Source organism: Ruditapes philippinarum, unplaced genomic scaffold, assembly GCF_026571515.1.
Source record: "Ruditapes philippinarum isolate M1 unplaced genomic scaffold, ASM2657151v2 ctg7993_1_1_1_1, whole genome shotgun sequence".
Classification (NCBI taxonomy): domain Eukaryota; kingdom Metazoa; phylum Mollusca; class Bivalvia; order Venerida; family Veneridae; genus Ruditapes; species Ruditapes philippinarum.
Window position 1 is genome coordinate 3,850 of NW_026863649.1, and position 14,489 is coordinate 18,338.

General features: G+C 33.3%; 1 protein-coding gene across 1 annotated transcript; it reads right to left on the reverse strand.

Moving 5' to 3' along the window:
- Positions 1-4,675: 4,675 nt before the first annotated feature.
- LOC132722825 (RWD domain-containing protein 4-like) lies at positions 4,676-13,662 on the reverse strand. The gene is made up of 6 exons (XM_060707397.1): positions 13,515-13,662; positions 12,289-12,369; positions 9,863-9,972; positions 9,468-9,513; positions 8,374-8,484; positions 4,676-6,731 (listed from the first exon to the last, which is right to left on the reverse strand). The coding sequence occupies exons 1-6, from the start codon at positions 13,536-13,538 to the stop codon at positions 6,537-6,539; spliced, it is 567 nt and encodes a 188-aa protein (XP_060563380.1). The 5' UTR covers positions 13,539-13,662; the 3' UTR covers positions 4,676-6,536.
- Positions 13,663-14,489: the final 827 nt, after the last annotated feature.

A 14,489-nucleotide genomic window follows, 5' to 3' on the forward strand; every position in this document is an offset into this window, starting at 1 on the left:
TTAAAATCCCACATAGTAATAATATGACAAGGTTGTATAAACATAATTTCCTTACTAGGCAGGGAAACTTAACACATTACTGTGATATAGACAAACTTAGAACTCAAAAGATTTAAGTTCATTATGTCATTCGTTCACTGGTAAAATTGAATGGCCAATGGCCCATCAGAATGTTGCTGGGGTTCTAATCGGTAGGGGACTTATGGATTGCTTGCAATACTATGATAAATGCTTGTTTGTTTTTGTTTTGTGTTTTATTGTGATTTTTTACTTATAAATTATATGTGACATTATTCTGTCACTCTAGACAATCTGTAATACATGTATAATAATTGAAGATATAAATTTTAAGATTGTATTTTATATCATTCTTTGTGTATGCATCCATCACAACACTGTATACAATGTCTTGGAATTTTATCTTATTATTTAACAGCAAAATAATTCCAGCACTTACTTTTCTTCCTTTCTTTTTTTTGAATTTTATTTTGTATAAGCTTGTCTCTTTCATAGAAAAGTTAAGCTATTGTGAACTCGTCAGTATCATTGTTGTTGTGCAAAAACTTTAATAAAGCCAATCTTTCAAACAAAATGTTTCATGTGTCCATTGTAAGTAAATGCAAAATCTAGGTTAGTAAGTCAAAAAAGTCAAGGTAACTGCATGTGATTGAATTTGTTGCATTTCATAGTACTCCTAATTCATGTGACACTATAAACATTTTTATGCCCCCACAATGTGGGAGCATATAGCGTTGCACTTGTCCGTCCGTCAGTCCGTCCGTCCGTCCGTATGTCCCGAAATCTTGTGAACGCAACTCCTCTTAAACCGGATGGCAGATTTTGCTTAAACTTACAGGGATGAACAACCTTAATGTGTAGATGGTAGTAAAGGAAGGAATTTTTGCTGCGACTAAATTTAACAGAATTATGGCCCTTTGTTGATTTTTTCACTAGATACTATGTAGAAATTTTGTGAACGCAACTCCTCTTAAACCGGATGGCAGATTTTGCTTAAACTTACAGAGATGAACAACCTTAATGTGTAGATGGTAGTAAAGGAAGGAATTTTTGCTGCGAACAAATTTAACAGAATTATGGCCCTTTGTTGATTTTTTCACTATATACTATGTAGAAATTTTATGAACGCAACTCTTCTTAAACCGGATGGCAGATTTTGCTTAAACTTACAGAGATGAACAACCTTAATGTGTAGATGGTAGTAAAGGAAGGAATTTTTGCTGGGACCAAATTTAACAGAATTATGGCCCTTTGTTGATTTTTTCACTATATACTATGTAGAAATTTTGTGAACGCAACTCCTTTTAAACCGGATGGCAGATTTTGCTTAAACTTACAGGGATGAACAACCTTCAGGTGTAGATGGTAGTAAAGAAAGGAATTTTTGCTGCGACCAAATTTAACAGAATTATGGCCCTTTTTTTATTTTTTCATTATATACTATGTAGAAATTTTGTGAACGCAACTCCTCTTAAACCGGATTGCAGATTTTGCTTAAACTTCCAGGGATTAACAACCTTAATGTGTAGATGGTAGTAAAGGAAGGAATTTTTGCTGCGACCAAATTTAACAGAATTATGGCCCTTTGTCGATTTTTAGTTTTCAACTTGTGGCACATGTAGTCCAAAAAATATTTGACCTAGAGTCATAAGATTGACAGAACAGTGGCGTGTGGGGGCATCCGTGTCCTATGGACACATTTCTAGTTTCATTGTTAAATTAAGCTGAATTAATAACATATTTCACAAAATTTACAATTATATTGGTGATTCAGAATAAAGTGTATTATTCTGAAAATGATTTTGGCAAAATGTTACTTTTGACAATAGTGCCAGTGTCATATTTAATTCTAATTCAATAATACACCATAGCATTGCATTAAAACTTACAAATAATCACCATAAAAAAGAATGCCAATATTTGCTTTCTTGATGTCAATGTAGATCTGTGACCTATTGATGGAAATGTGTTGTTTTGTTGAATTTGTAGTTGCACCAACACTGTTATGGTTATAAAGATATTCCAGTTTTACTTTTTGAGGAAGACCTCAAATGTAGGTTAACACAAAAATTGAATATAAATTTTAAAGTGGCTTGTCTATTGGATATTAAAATTAAGGAACTGTAGTAAACTACACACAGGTTTTATGCCAGTGTGGTACGGCATTAGATTACACATATGTTATTTACGAGTTATGTATGGTATTAGATCACACACAGGTTATTTGACAGTAAAGTACAAAAGTTGACTTCATAAACCTGTAGGTTATATGCCAGTAAAGTAAGGTAGCAGACAACACACAAGTTATATGCCAGTAAATTAAGGTAGTAGACTACACACAAGTTATATGCCAGTAAATTAAGGTAGTAGACTACACACATGTTATTTGCCAGTAAATTAAGGTAGTAGACTACACACAGGTTATATGCCAGTAAATTAAGGTAGTAGACTACACACAAGTTATATGCCAGTTAATTAAGGTAGTAGACTACACATAGGTTATATGCCAGTAAAGTAAGGTAGCAGACTACACACAAGTTATATGCCAGTAAATTAAGGTAGTAGACTACACACAGGTTATATGCCAGTAAATTAAGGTAGTAGACTACACACAAGTTATATGCCAGTAAATTAAGGTAGTAGACTACACATAGGTTATATGCCAGTAAAGTAAGGTAGCAGACTACACACAAGTTATATGCCAGTAAATTAAGGTAGTAGACTACACACAGGTTATATGCCAGTAAAATAAGACATCACATAGGCTATATGAGTAAGGTGCTGTAGTAGGCTACACACATATTATATGCCTGTAAAGTAAGGTAGTTGACTACATGCAGGTTATATGAGTAAGGTGTTGTAGTAGACTACACAATGTTATATGCCAGTAAAGTAAGAAAGTAGACTACACACAGGTTATATGCCAGTTAAGTAAGATAGTAGACTACACACAGGTTATATGCCAGTTAAGTATGACAGTAGACTACACACAGGTTATATGCCAGTTAAGTAAGGTAGTTGACTATACACAGGTTATATGCCAGTAAAGTAAGATAGTAGACTACACGCAAGTTATATGCCAGTTAAGTAAGATAGTACATTACACACAGGTTATATGAGTAAGGTGCTGTAGTAGACTGCACATAGATTTTATGCCAGTACAGTAGAAGAATACACTTAGGTTATAAGCCAGTAAAGTAAGGTTGTAGACTGCACATAGGGTTTTATGACGGTACTGTAGAAGAATACACTGAGGTTATAAGTCAGTAAAGTAAGGTAGTTGATTGCACACGGGTTATATGCCAGTACAGTAGAAGAATACACTGAGGTTACAAGCCAGTAAAGTAAGGTAGTAGACTGCACACAGGTTTTATGCCTGTACAGTAGAAGAATACACTGAGGTTATAAGCCAGTAAAGTAAGGTAGTAGATTGCACACAGGTTATATGCCAGTACAGTAGAAGAATACACTGAGGTTATAAGCCAGTAAAGTAAGGTAGTAGATTGCACACAGGTTATATGCCAGTACAGTAGATGAATACACTGAGGTTATAAGCCAGTAAAGTAAGGTAGCAGACTGCACACAGGTTTTATGCCGGTACTGTAGAAGAATACACTGAGGTTATAAGCCAGTAAAGTAAGGTAGCAGACTGCACACTGGTTTTATGCCGGTACTGTAGAAGATATACACTGAGGTTATAAGCCAGTAAAGTAAGGTAGTAGATTGCACACAGGTTATATGCCAGTACAGTAGAAGAATACACTGAGGTTATAAGCCAGTAAAGTAATGTAGTAGATTGCACACAGGTTATATGCCAGTACAGTAGAAGAATACACTGAGGTTATAAGCCAGTAAAGTAAGGTAGTAGATTGCACACAGGTTATATGCCAGTACAGTAGAAGAATACACTGAGGTTATAAGCCAGTAAAGTAAGGTAGCAGACTGCACACAGGTTTTATGCCGGTACTGTAGAAGAATACACTGAGGTTATAAGCCAGTAAAGTAAGGTAGTAGATTGCACACAGGTTATATGCCAGTACAGTAGAAGAATACACTGAGGTTATAAGCCAGTAAAGTAAGGTAGTAGACAGCACTCAGGTTATATGCCAGTACAGTAGAAGAATACACCGAGGTTATAAGCCAGTAAAGTAAGGTAGTAGCCTGCACACAGGTTTTATGGCGGTACAGTAAAAGAATACACTGAGGTTATAAGCCAGTAAAGTAAAGTAGTAGATTGCACACAGGTTATATGCCAGTAAAGTAAAGTAGTAGACTACACCCTAGTTATATGCCAGTAAAGTTAGGTAGTAGACTGCACACATTTTAAATGCCAGTAAAGTAAGGTAGTAGAATACACACAGGTTATATGCCAGTAAAGTAAGGTAGTATTATATGCCAGTAAAGTAAGGTAGTAGACTACACACAGGTTATATGCCAGTAAAATAAGGTAGTAGACTACACCCAGGTTATATGCCAGTAGAGTACAGCAGTAGACTACAGTCAGGTTATATGACAGTAAAGTACTGTAGTAGTCTACACAATGCAGGTTATTTTAAATTAAACTTTGTAAAAAAACATTAAAACTGCTAATTCAGAAGTGTTCAATAATTAATTACAATACAAGATCAGATTATCACATTTATTCAACTCTTTTTTTAAATAATTGACAATTGCACCATTATCAAGGAATATTTCCTTTAACTTGCAGAATAACAAAACAATCTGACATTATAACTGGCAAACAGTTTTCCATACAAGGAATTTATCATTAAGGCAAGACCTTAACAAATGCCAACACTGCGCACAAAAAACATTGTTTTGAAGGGCGGGGTATATATGATTTATTTAGTTATAAGCTAGAATTATGTCACAAATCTAAATAACATATGCATTTACATTAAGAAAATTAATGAAATTTAGTTTAAATACCATTGTTATGATAAAATTCCCACCCTAAAAAAACAACAACAATTTTCAACAACAAACAAACAAAATCTAACCCAGATGCCATAAGAGTGGAAGGGGTAAGAAACGAACGGTAAAATTCATTGCATAAATCTAAAAAAAAAACATTTTCCTATTTGGTTTGGATTTAAGATGATTTGACACAAAAAGGTGAAATATCCCTTGTTACATGTTAAATATGAATGTTTTTGAAATATGTTATGAAAATAATATGGAAAACTACTATAATTTTACAAGTCAAAAGAAATAAACCAACATATTATGTTAAATTAATCAAAATCTAAGTTATTATATCAGCTATTAAGACTACCAAAGTCAAAAGACTTCAAGTCAAATTCAATAAAAGTTTGTTATTTTTTCACCAGCTCCTTAACAATGTGTGTTTGTTTGTTTGTTTCATTTTACGCCTTTTCCCAACAGTATTTCAGTCATATAGGCGGGTAGTTTCCTAACCATCGTTCCTGGAGAGTTACACCAGTACTAAGCTACCTGCCTCCGTGCTAAACAACCAAAGCATCTCCCGGGGATCGAACCCACACCAGAGAGGTAACTGGATTAGAAGCCATCCACTCTAACCCCTCGACCACGGAGGCTGTTACTTTAAAATGTAAACTTTTCATTTCAGTATTGTGATTGAATGCAAGCCATAGCCATAGAACAACAATCTCATTGCATATCCTTACTATAAGCATATAAACCAAAATATATTTACATGTATAAAATAATCACTGTATCAAAGTTTTCAAAGTAGTACAATCATTACATACCTCTACATATGTTAGATATAATGTTAAACCCTCATCAATTCCATAAATAAGTCTGTCATTCAAAGTAACTCACCTCTATATCAAAAATGTGAAACTAGTAATTTGTAGTAGTTTGAAAATTACAACAAATTAAGTCAATTATTTTGTGATAAATGCAGTATCATTTTGAAATAACAGCTCAGCATCTATCCTACCCCTCAATCTGCTTCATAAACTGATGATTACATCTTGCCATTAACTTACACAACTGCACATAAATTCATTGTATCATTTAGTAAAAGCATCATTTTTTTTTATCATTTAATTATATCTTTACAATAATTTATTGTCTGCACCAAAAATATTACTAAAATAATATCTGAAGTAATAAGAAGCCTAATGTAAATGGTATCCTTTTAAAATATTGTTGGCATCAAAAACTGCATTTTTTTTTTAAGTGTAAGATGTAAAACTAATAAAAGATAAATATAGTCATAAAGCAGATTTTACCTGATCTTATATGGACTGGTTTAGCTATATAACAGTTTTGTCTCTGTTTTTAAAAAAAATAAAGAAACCAAGAAAATGTGAAAAGTTATTTAAGGAAGGAAATTTCCAGTCTAATTTGCCGGAGTATTATTCAATCTGTACAGGTTACAGAACAAAATTTTATAGCCAAGCTTATAGCTGTCCAAAGGAGGACAAATTAAAAGGACAAACAATATCCCAACCCCACCCTCACAATCTATCATTTAGATGACAAAGTTAACTTGTTATTGATTTATAATCTTAAATATCATATATACATCAACTATCCTGTGACCCTGTCTGTGATAAATGTTTTACAATGTCCACCCAGTTCCAGCCCCTTGGCTTTTCACCTGTTGCATTTCCCATTTTTTCATATAAACGTCTTTTTTGGTGTTTAGTAAGCTGTTCTTTCCTTTCTTTCTTTTTTAGATTTTCATCATTCATGTCTGTCTGACTAAGATCTGTTTCACTCTAAAATAAATATACAAAATAAAATTTCTTTTCGGAATACATTTTTCAGACAACTTAATTATTATTTTGTGTTAAACCATTATAAAATTAAACAAATGTCCTCATGTAAACAACATTTGCAAAAGCAAACATGATAATGAAGTTAAAAAGAATGAACTGCTATCATATCTGGTATATCATGTCATTTGTATCCTGCATTCTTTTTGTTATGATGTCTTCCTCACAGTCACGGAATAGTAACCCTTCTAGGGTCACGACTATTTTCCTCGCAAGATTGATTCTTATGATACAAGCACTGGTACAGTAAATTCTTGAAACAGACAACACAAGTACAGGTACTGTAAGTTCTTGAGACAGACAACACAAGTACAGGTACTACAGACAACACAAGTACAGGTACTGTAAGTTCTTGAGACAGACAACACAAGTACAGGTACTACAGACAACACAAGTACAGGTACTGTAAGTTCTTGAGACAGACAACAAAAGTATGGGCACTTTAAGTTCTTGAGACAAACAACACAAGTGTAAGTACTGTAAGTTCTTGAGACAGACAACACAAGAACAGGTACTGTAAGTTCTTGAAACAGACAACACAAATGTAGGTACTGAAATTTCTTGAGACAGACAACATAAGTACAGGTACTGTAAGTTCTTGAGACAGACAACACAAATACCAGTACTGTAAATTTTTGAGACAGACAACACAAGTACAGGTACTGTAGACAAGTGAAGAAAAAGTACCATTAATAGAAGACACAAGTATTTTTAAGTCCTGGTTACAGTACCCAAACATGACGAAAATAAATTTATAAATTTCTTAATCATGTACCTATTTTGTCCTGAAACAACTAGAAATGTGTCCATAGGACACGGGTGCCCCCACCGCGACACTGTTCTGTCAATCTTTTTACTAAGTCAAGGGAAATAACTCTACAAATTCTGGATAAATCCACAAGCCAAACCCCAGGTGCAAATCTAAAATATGCTGAGCAACCTGCCCATAAGGTTTATTGACTATGTCAAATCCTTTTTGAGAAACTTGCGACACAAGTTGAAAATTGCAAAAATTTTCTACGTGAAGGGCAAGAACTCTAAAAATACTAAATAAATCCAGACGAAAATACCTGGTTCACAACTGCACATGCTGATCAATATTCCTGTAAAGTTACATGACTCTAGGTCAAATACTTTTTGAGTTACATGCGACACAAGTTGAAAATTGCAAAATTTTACTAAGTCAAGGGCAATAACTCTGAAAATACTAAAAATATCCAGACGAAAATACCCAGGCGCACAACTACACATGCTGATCAACATTCCTGTAAAGTTTCATGACTGTAGGTCAAATCCTTTTGGAGTTACATGCGACACAAGTTGAAAATTGCCAAATTTTACTAAGTCAAGGGCAATAACTCTGAAAATACTAAAAATATCCAGACCAAAATACCCAGGTGCACAACTACACATGCTGATCAACATTCCTGTAAAGTTTCATGACTCTAGGTCAAATACTTTTTGAGTTACGTGCGACACAAAAGTGAATGGACGGACGGACGGAAGGACGGACGGACAAGGGTAAATCTAAATGCCCGCCACTAACGTGGGGGCACAAAAATAGTAATGAAGAATAAAAATTTACCTTTGTATTAACAATAGGTGCATCTGGCTGATCTGCCATTAAATCATCATAATTCTCCTTCACCCATTCAAATAATGTATATGTCATTGCTGTTTCCAACAAATCTTCAACCTATATTGTATGAAAAATTGAGAGAACATATACAATAGCTTCATTTAAGTACAATTCATTAAATTCATTCAAATATTATATATGGTCACATCAAATAGGTATTACTCTATTTTGATATTATTACATTCAATAGGCTACAAAACAAATGCATCTATGTCATAATACATTTTAAATACTTGAATCTATGTATGCCTAGTATGAAATTCAAGTACTTTTATACTACATGTATAAGGGGAAAGATAACTGTTCTTGAACTGCTTATCATAACTTTGGTAAAATCATTTAATCACATAAAAAGCTAGCAGTTTGCTTAAATTGAATGCTACACAAGCTTGGTTCCTTTAGCCAGAATAGTTTAAGTTGTACATGTACATGTATTTAAGGTAAAATATCCATCAAAACAATATTTTCTTCAATTGCAGAAATTAATTTATTACAGTTCATTTCCTTAGTTTGTTAATTTAAACACTTCACAAAAAATTTACTCTATTCAGAAAATAAAAAGTTTTCAGCAAAATAGGTAAGCATAAAGGGGATCATAAGTGACAGGCTTATCGGGACATTTACTCCAATATTAACTAACATTTTCATTGACAGTTACCCAGTACTATCTCACTATGGTATTCATCGGTGGATAACATTGCACACAATGGTGATGTATAGCTACTACATTACAAACAAACTATTGAGCAATAAAATTTTGTCCAACAGATAGCTTATCTGTGCATCAGTAATTAAAGTGGCCATCAGCTTTTCTAAATGTTAAATAAGTTATTTTTAGTACATCATTTGATATAATTGTCAAATAAAAAGAATTAAGATGGAAAATGAAAACTGCTGTCGATAAAATACATAAACAATAAGGAAACCTCTTGATACCTCTATCTACCATTCCGCTCTCTATATGTAAATAAATAAAGCCGATGATTCATTTCCTGATCTTCTATTTTTAGAAACAAATGTCACGGGCATAAAATATTTACCTGTTCTAAAAGTCCTTGTAATATTTTTTCCTTCACACTAGGTACACTGTAGAAAAGATGGTAAAATATTCATTATTTTTATATGATAGGAGAAAACTCACATTACATAACATTTTAAAAGACTAACAGACAATGTCTTTAATTTGTTTAGATTACACATTGTATTCAATATCTTTTCAATCTAAAACTAAGTGTATTTCTTACAATTCTTCAATGGGAAAATTAAAACTGTAATCAGTCTTCATTATCAAAAGTTATTGAGATCAATAATTCTTACTGGGACTGTTGGAGAAATTTAGAAATATCTATCTATGGACAAAAGAAAGACTTATACTTTCAAATATTTGTTGTACAAGGTATCTATGTTTATGGACAATGGAAAGACTTATACTTACACATGTTTGTTGTAGAATGTATCCATATTTATTGTTGGTGGGGATTCTGGGTAACTTTCTCCCCATGTTATCTCCACAACCAGTGATTTATAGCTATTGTGTTCACCATACTGCAACAGAAATATCACTCACTTACATTACAATCAATTACAAACATTCATGTTTGAATTCATTCCATGCTAATTTTATAATATATCAATGAATGTGTCCATTGATCAATAAGGACAGTAAGATTAAACAAGAGGGCCATGAAGGCCCTGAGGTCGCTCACCTGTATATAGCCCCCCCCCCCACCCATAAGAAGATGTTTCATGCTAAACATCTAAGCTCTAGCTCATTAGGCTTTTTTAAAAGAAGATTTTTTTAAGATTTTACTATACACATATAGTTACAAACAATGACACCCCTGGGGCGGGGCCAGTTTTGACCCCAGGGCTTTTATTTAAACAAACTTTGTAGACACTTACTAGAAGATGTTTCATGCTTAATATCTAAACTCTAGCTATTTGGGTTTTTTCAAAGAAGATTTTAAGTTTTTGCTATAGTATAGGCTATACACATATAAGGAAAATCAATGACCCCCGGGGCGGGGCCAATTTTGACCCCAGGGCTTTTATTTGAACAAACTTTGTAGACACTCACTAGAAGATGTTTCATGCTTAATATCTAAACTCTAGCTATTTGGGTTTTTTCAAAGAAGATTTTTTAAGTTTTTGCTATACACATATAAGGAAAATCAATGACCCCCGGAGCGGGGCCAATTTTGACCCCAGGGCTTTTATTTGAACAAACTTGGTAGAAACCTATTAGAACATGTTTGACGCTAAATATCTTAGCTCTAGCTCTTTGAGTTCTTTAAAAGAAAATTTTTAAAGTTTTTACTATATGCATATAGGGAAAATCAATGACCCCCTGGGGCGGGGCCAATTTTGACCCCAGGGTTTTTATTTGAACAAACTTGGTAGACACCTATAAGAAGATGTTTCATGCTAAACATCTAAGCTCTAGCTCATTGGGCTTTTTAAAAGAAGATTTTTTTAAGTTTTTACTATACACATATAGTTAAAAACAATGACACCCCTGGGGCGGGGCCAGTTTTGACCCCAGGGCTTTTATTTGAACAAACTTTGTAGACACTTACTAAAAGATGTTTCATGCTTAATATCTAAACTCTAGCTATTTGGGTTTTTTCAAAGAAGATTTTAAGTTTTTTCATAAGGAAAATCAATGACCCCCGGGGCGGGGCCAATTTTAACCCCTGGTCTTTTATTTGAACAAACTTTGTAGACACTCACTAGAAGATGTTTCATGCTTAATATCTAAACTCTAGCTATTTGGGTTTTTTCAAAGAAGAATTTTTAAGTTTTTGCTACACACATATAAGGAAAATCAATGACCCCCGGGGCGGGGCCAATTTTGACCCCAGGGCTTTTATTTGAACAAACTTGGTAGAAACCTATTAGAACATGTTTGATGCTAAATATCTTAGCTCTAGCTCTTTGAGTTCTTTAAAAGAAGATTTTTTAAGTTTTTACTATATGCATATAGGGAAAATCAATGACCCCCTGGGGCGGGCCAATTTCGACTCCAGGGCTTTTATTTGAACAAACTTGGTAGACACTCACTAGAAGATGTTTCATGCCAAATATCTAAGCTCTAGCTCTAAGGGTTTTTTAAAAGAAGATATTTAAAGTTTTTTCTTTCGGTTGCCATGGCAACCAGAGTTCTGCATGGAATTGAATTCTTTGAACAATTTATAAAGGTGACCACCAAAGGAACATTCCTGTGAAGTTTGGATGAAATTGGCCTAGTGGTTTATGAGGAGATGTCATTTAAAGTAAAAGTTTACGGACGACCCACGGACGGACGCCGGACGAAAAGCGATCACAAAAGCTCATCCTGTCACTTTGTGAAAGGTGAGCTAAAAACATATCATTTGCACAATTCAACAGAGCACAGGCACTTGGTGTGTGGCTTGGATAGTATACATGTACATGACCACACCTCTTATTTTTATAAAAAAAAATATTTTTTTTTTCACTAATAAAACATTTTTTTCACTCAAAATGTTTTTTAAAATATCTTAATTTCAATAAAACAACAAAGGAAAGTTGTTTTAAAAATTTCATCCATATATACTATTAATATACTATATTAAAAGTATGTACTATAATATTCATAGTATATATGGATGATTTTTTTATAAACAACTTTCCTTTGTTGTTTTATTGAAAATAAGATATTTTAAAAACATTTTAACTGAAAAAAATATTTTATTACTCACATTTCTTTTTTTTATAAAAATAAGTGGGTTTGGTCATGTACATGTATACTATCCAAGCCACACACAACTGCCTGTGCAACAGAGAAGATTAAACTGCTTCTTAAAATGTGAATACAACATACTTTATTAGTATACACTGTACCTTGTACTGGAATGTTGAGTCTCCAGTCTTTTTGAAATTTTCATCACCATCATAAATTGACTGCAAGACTTCAAGTTCTTCCTGTAAAAAAATAATATTCCCTCTTAACAAAAGCATACGCAAGAATTTGTTTGCAACCTTTCAATGTTATCGCATTTTCATCATATTTAAATTGCAGAATGCCAGAATTGACCTTTTCGAAAACCTAGCTAAACACCGTTTTCCGGTACGTTACCGTTTTAGCTCTGGGGAATTACACCAAATGAAGAACATAACACAGTTACGAGATATGTCTTAATTCAGGGTGTCCGTTTGACCCTTGAAATGACACTTTGACCCTTCAAATTTCCAAAATGCCTGATTTGACCCTCATGATTTTAACTGGAGGCTCAAATTTTGTTAAAATCATGGGGATTTTTCCTTGTAATCGGAAAAACTTGGTCAAAATGACCCTCGGGATTTCATGGCTAGTGAACACCCTGTCTATTATGTAACAGTCTATTTTTCTATCATTATTTAACCGTTTTAGGTGAAAAAAAATTGAGTTTTAATATCTATTGCAAATTATTCAAAAAAATAAATCATTTGTAATGAAAATCAATAAAATTCAAACAGACGTAGTGGAATCTTCCATATTCATAATATATAAGGTTATTTTCTGCGTAAACATGTGTATTTACTTTATTTTTTGTATGGAATTATTCATACAATGATATTTAATTATTTTCTTATAAAGAAATTACTGTTTTATTTCAGTTTAATTTTTAAAAAAAGGCCGAAAACATTGAGTTCGCTATTACACTCCATTAGGTGAATTCCCCAGAGCTATGTACAGAAAGTACCAGAAAACGGCGTTTAGCTAGGTTTTCGAATTCGTGAATGATAATGACTGGCTTACATCTCTAGTGCAAAGTTTATAAATGTCATTTTCACACTATCAGCACCAAAAGAAACCCCCATTCATAATTCCAATACTGTCGGGATCATGGGCATTGTTGACAATATGTATGTATTTTTAATAACTTGTTAAAAGTTTGTGTTATATTTGAGACTCCATTTTCCCAAAGTATGCCAACATCTAGCATATTTTTCCCAAGAAAAAGGCTGAGCCCGAGGCCTCTTCCCCAAAAATGGTGTTTGGCCCTGAGTAATGCACTGTTTGAAAATAGATTCACGACAATTTAAAATCCAGTATCAACACCAAAGTAACCCATTTCATTTCTTACATCTTGTTGTTCTTTGTTAGTCATATTTTAAGTTCCCTGTGGAATGCTTTCAAATATCACCATTTACATGTTTATTTTCCCCAGTTCATTTACAGTATCTTGGACGAAATTGTACTGAACGTTAATATTCGAGGTATTCCGTTATACCGTAACATACCGTACAGACACGAATAAATTCCATTTCTTCTCCAACAGACAACTACATTAATTGATTGAGTGGTTAAGTGGTTACTTAGTTAGCTTGTTGGTTTGCTGGTTGGTTGATTGACTGGTTGGTTGGTTGGTTGGTTGTTTGATTGATTGATTGATTGATCACGTTTTGCTATTCTCGTTCTTCGGTTTGTACATGTATATGTGTGTGTTATACAAGCTATTTATATAAAACAAAATCATTTATTATTGCTACCTTTAAGATAAAGTACTATATCAAATCTTAATGAAGTAAAGTCCTACTCTCAGAGGGTACATTGGACATATTTTACTTATCACGAGCGAACCATAAAAGTTATTACATATGTGCACGTTGAAGTAAACACGTGTACAAGTGATAAAAACAAATGCTCCTATGCACCGTCTTCACCTGTCAACATGCAAACACTTTAATCAAACAGGGACACTTTATGACGAGAAAACGACGATAAAGCATAGACTTTTCTGTTCTTGTAGCACGATTTTATTTTTATTTTCTTCTTTTTGTGTGCAAGGAGCTTTATATAAAAGTCTCTGGATTGGTACTTACTTGTTCACGTAGTTCAACCATTAGAAGTTCATGTTGTTATTGTGATAATACGCTAATCATGTTCACTCTGTAGCTTTGATATTTCTCTTGGCATTGTTGACAATTTCTTATGATATTTCTGGGGCTGTATTTTTATACTCACAAACCAATATTGCACTGAAAGTAGAAACCTTTTTAATTGCTATATGCCCAAATAAATTCAGTGCATGTATTGAATTTTGCATAATCCCTGTATT

Coding starts and splice junctions, on each gene's coding strand:
- LOC132722825 (XM_060707397.1), bottom strand. CDS start 13,538: ATGACTAACAAAGAACAACAAGAT. Junction 12,370..13,514: donor CTAACAAAGAACAACAAGAT/GTAAGAAATGAA, acceptor ATTTTTTTACAG/GAAGAACTTGAAGTCTTGCA. Junction 9,973..12,288: donor ACTCAACATTCCAGTACAAG/GTACAGTGTATA, acceptor TTTCTGTTGCAG/TATGGTGAACACAATAGCTA.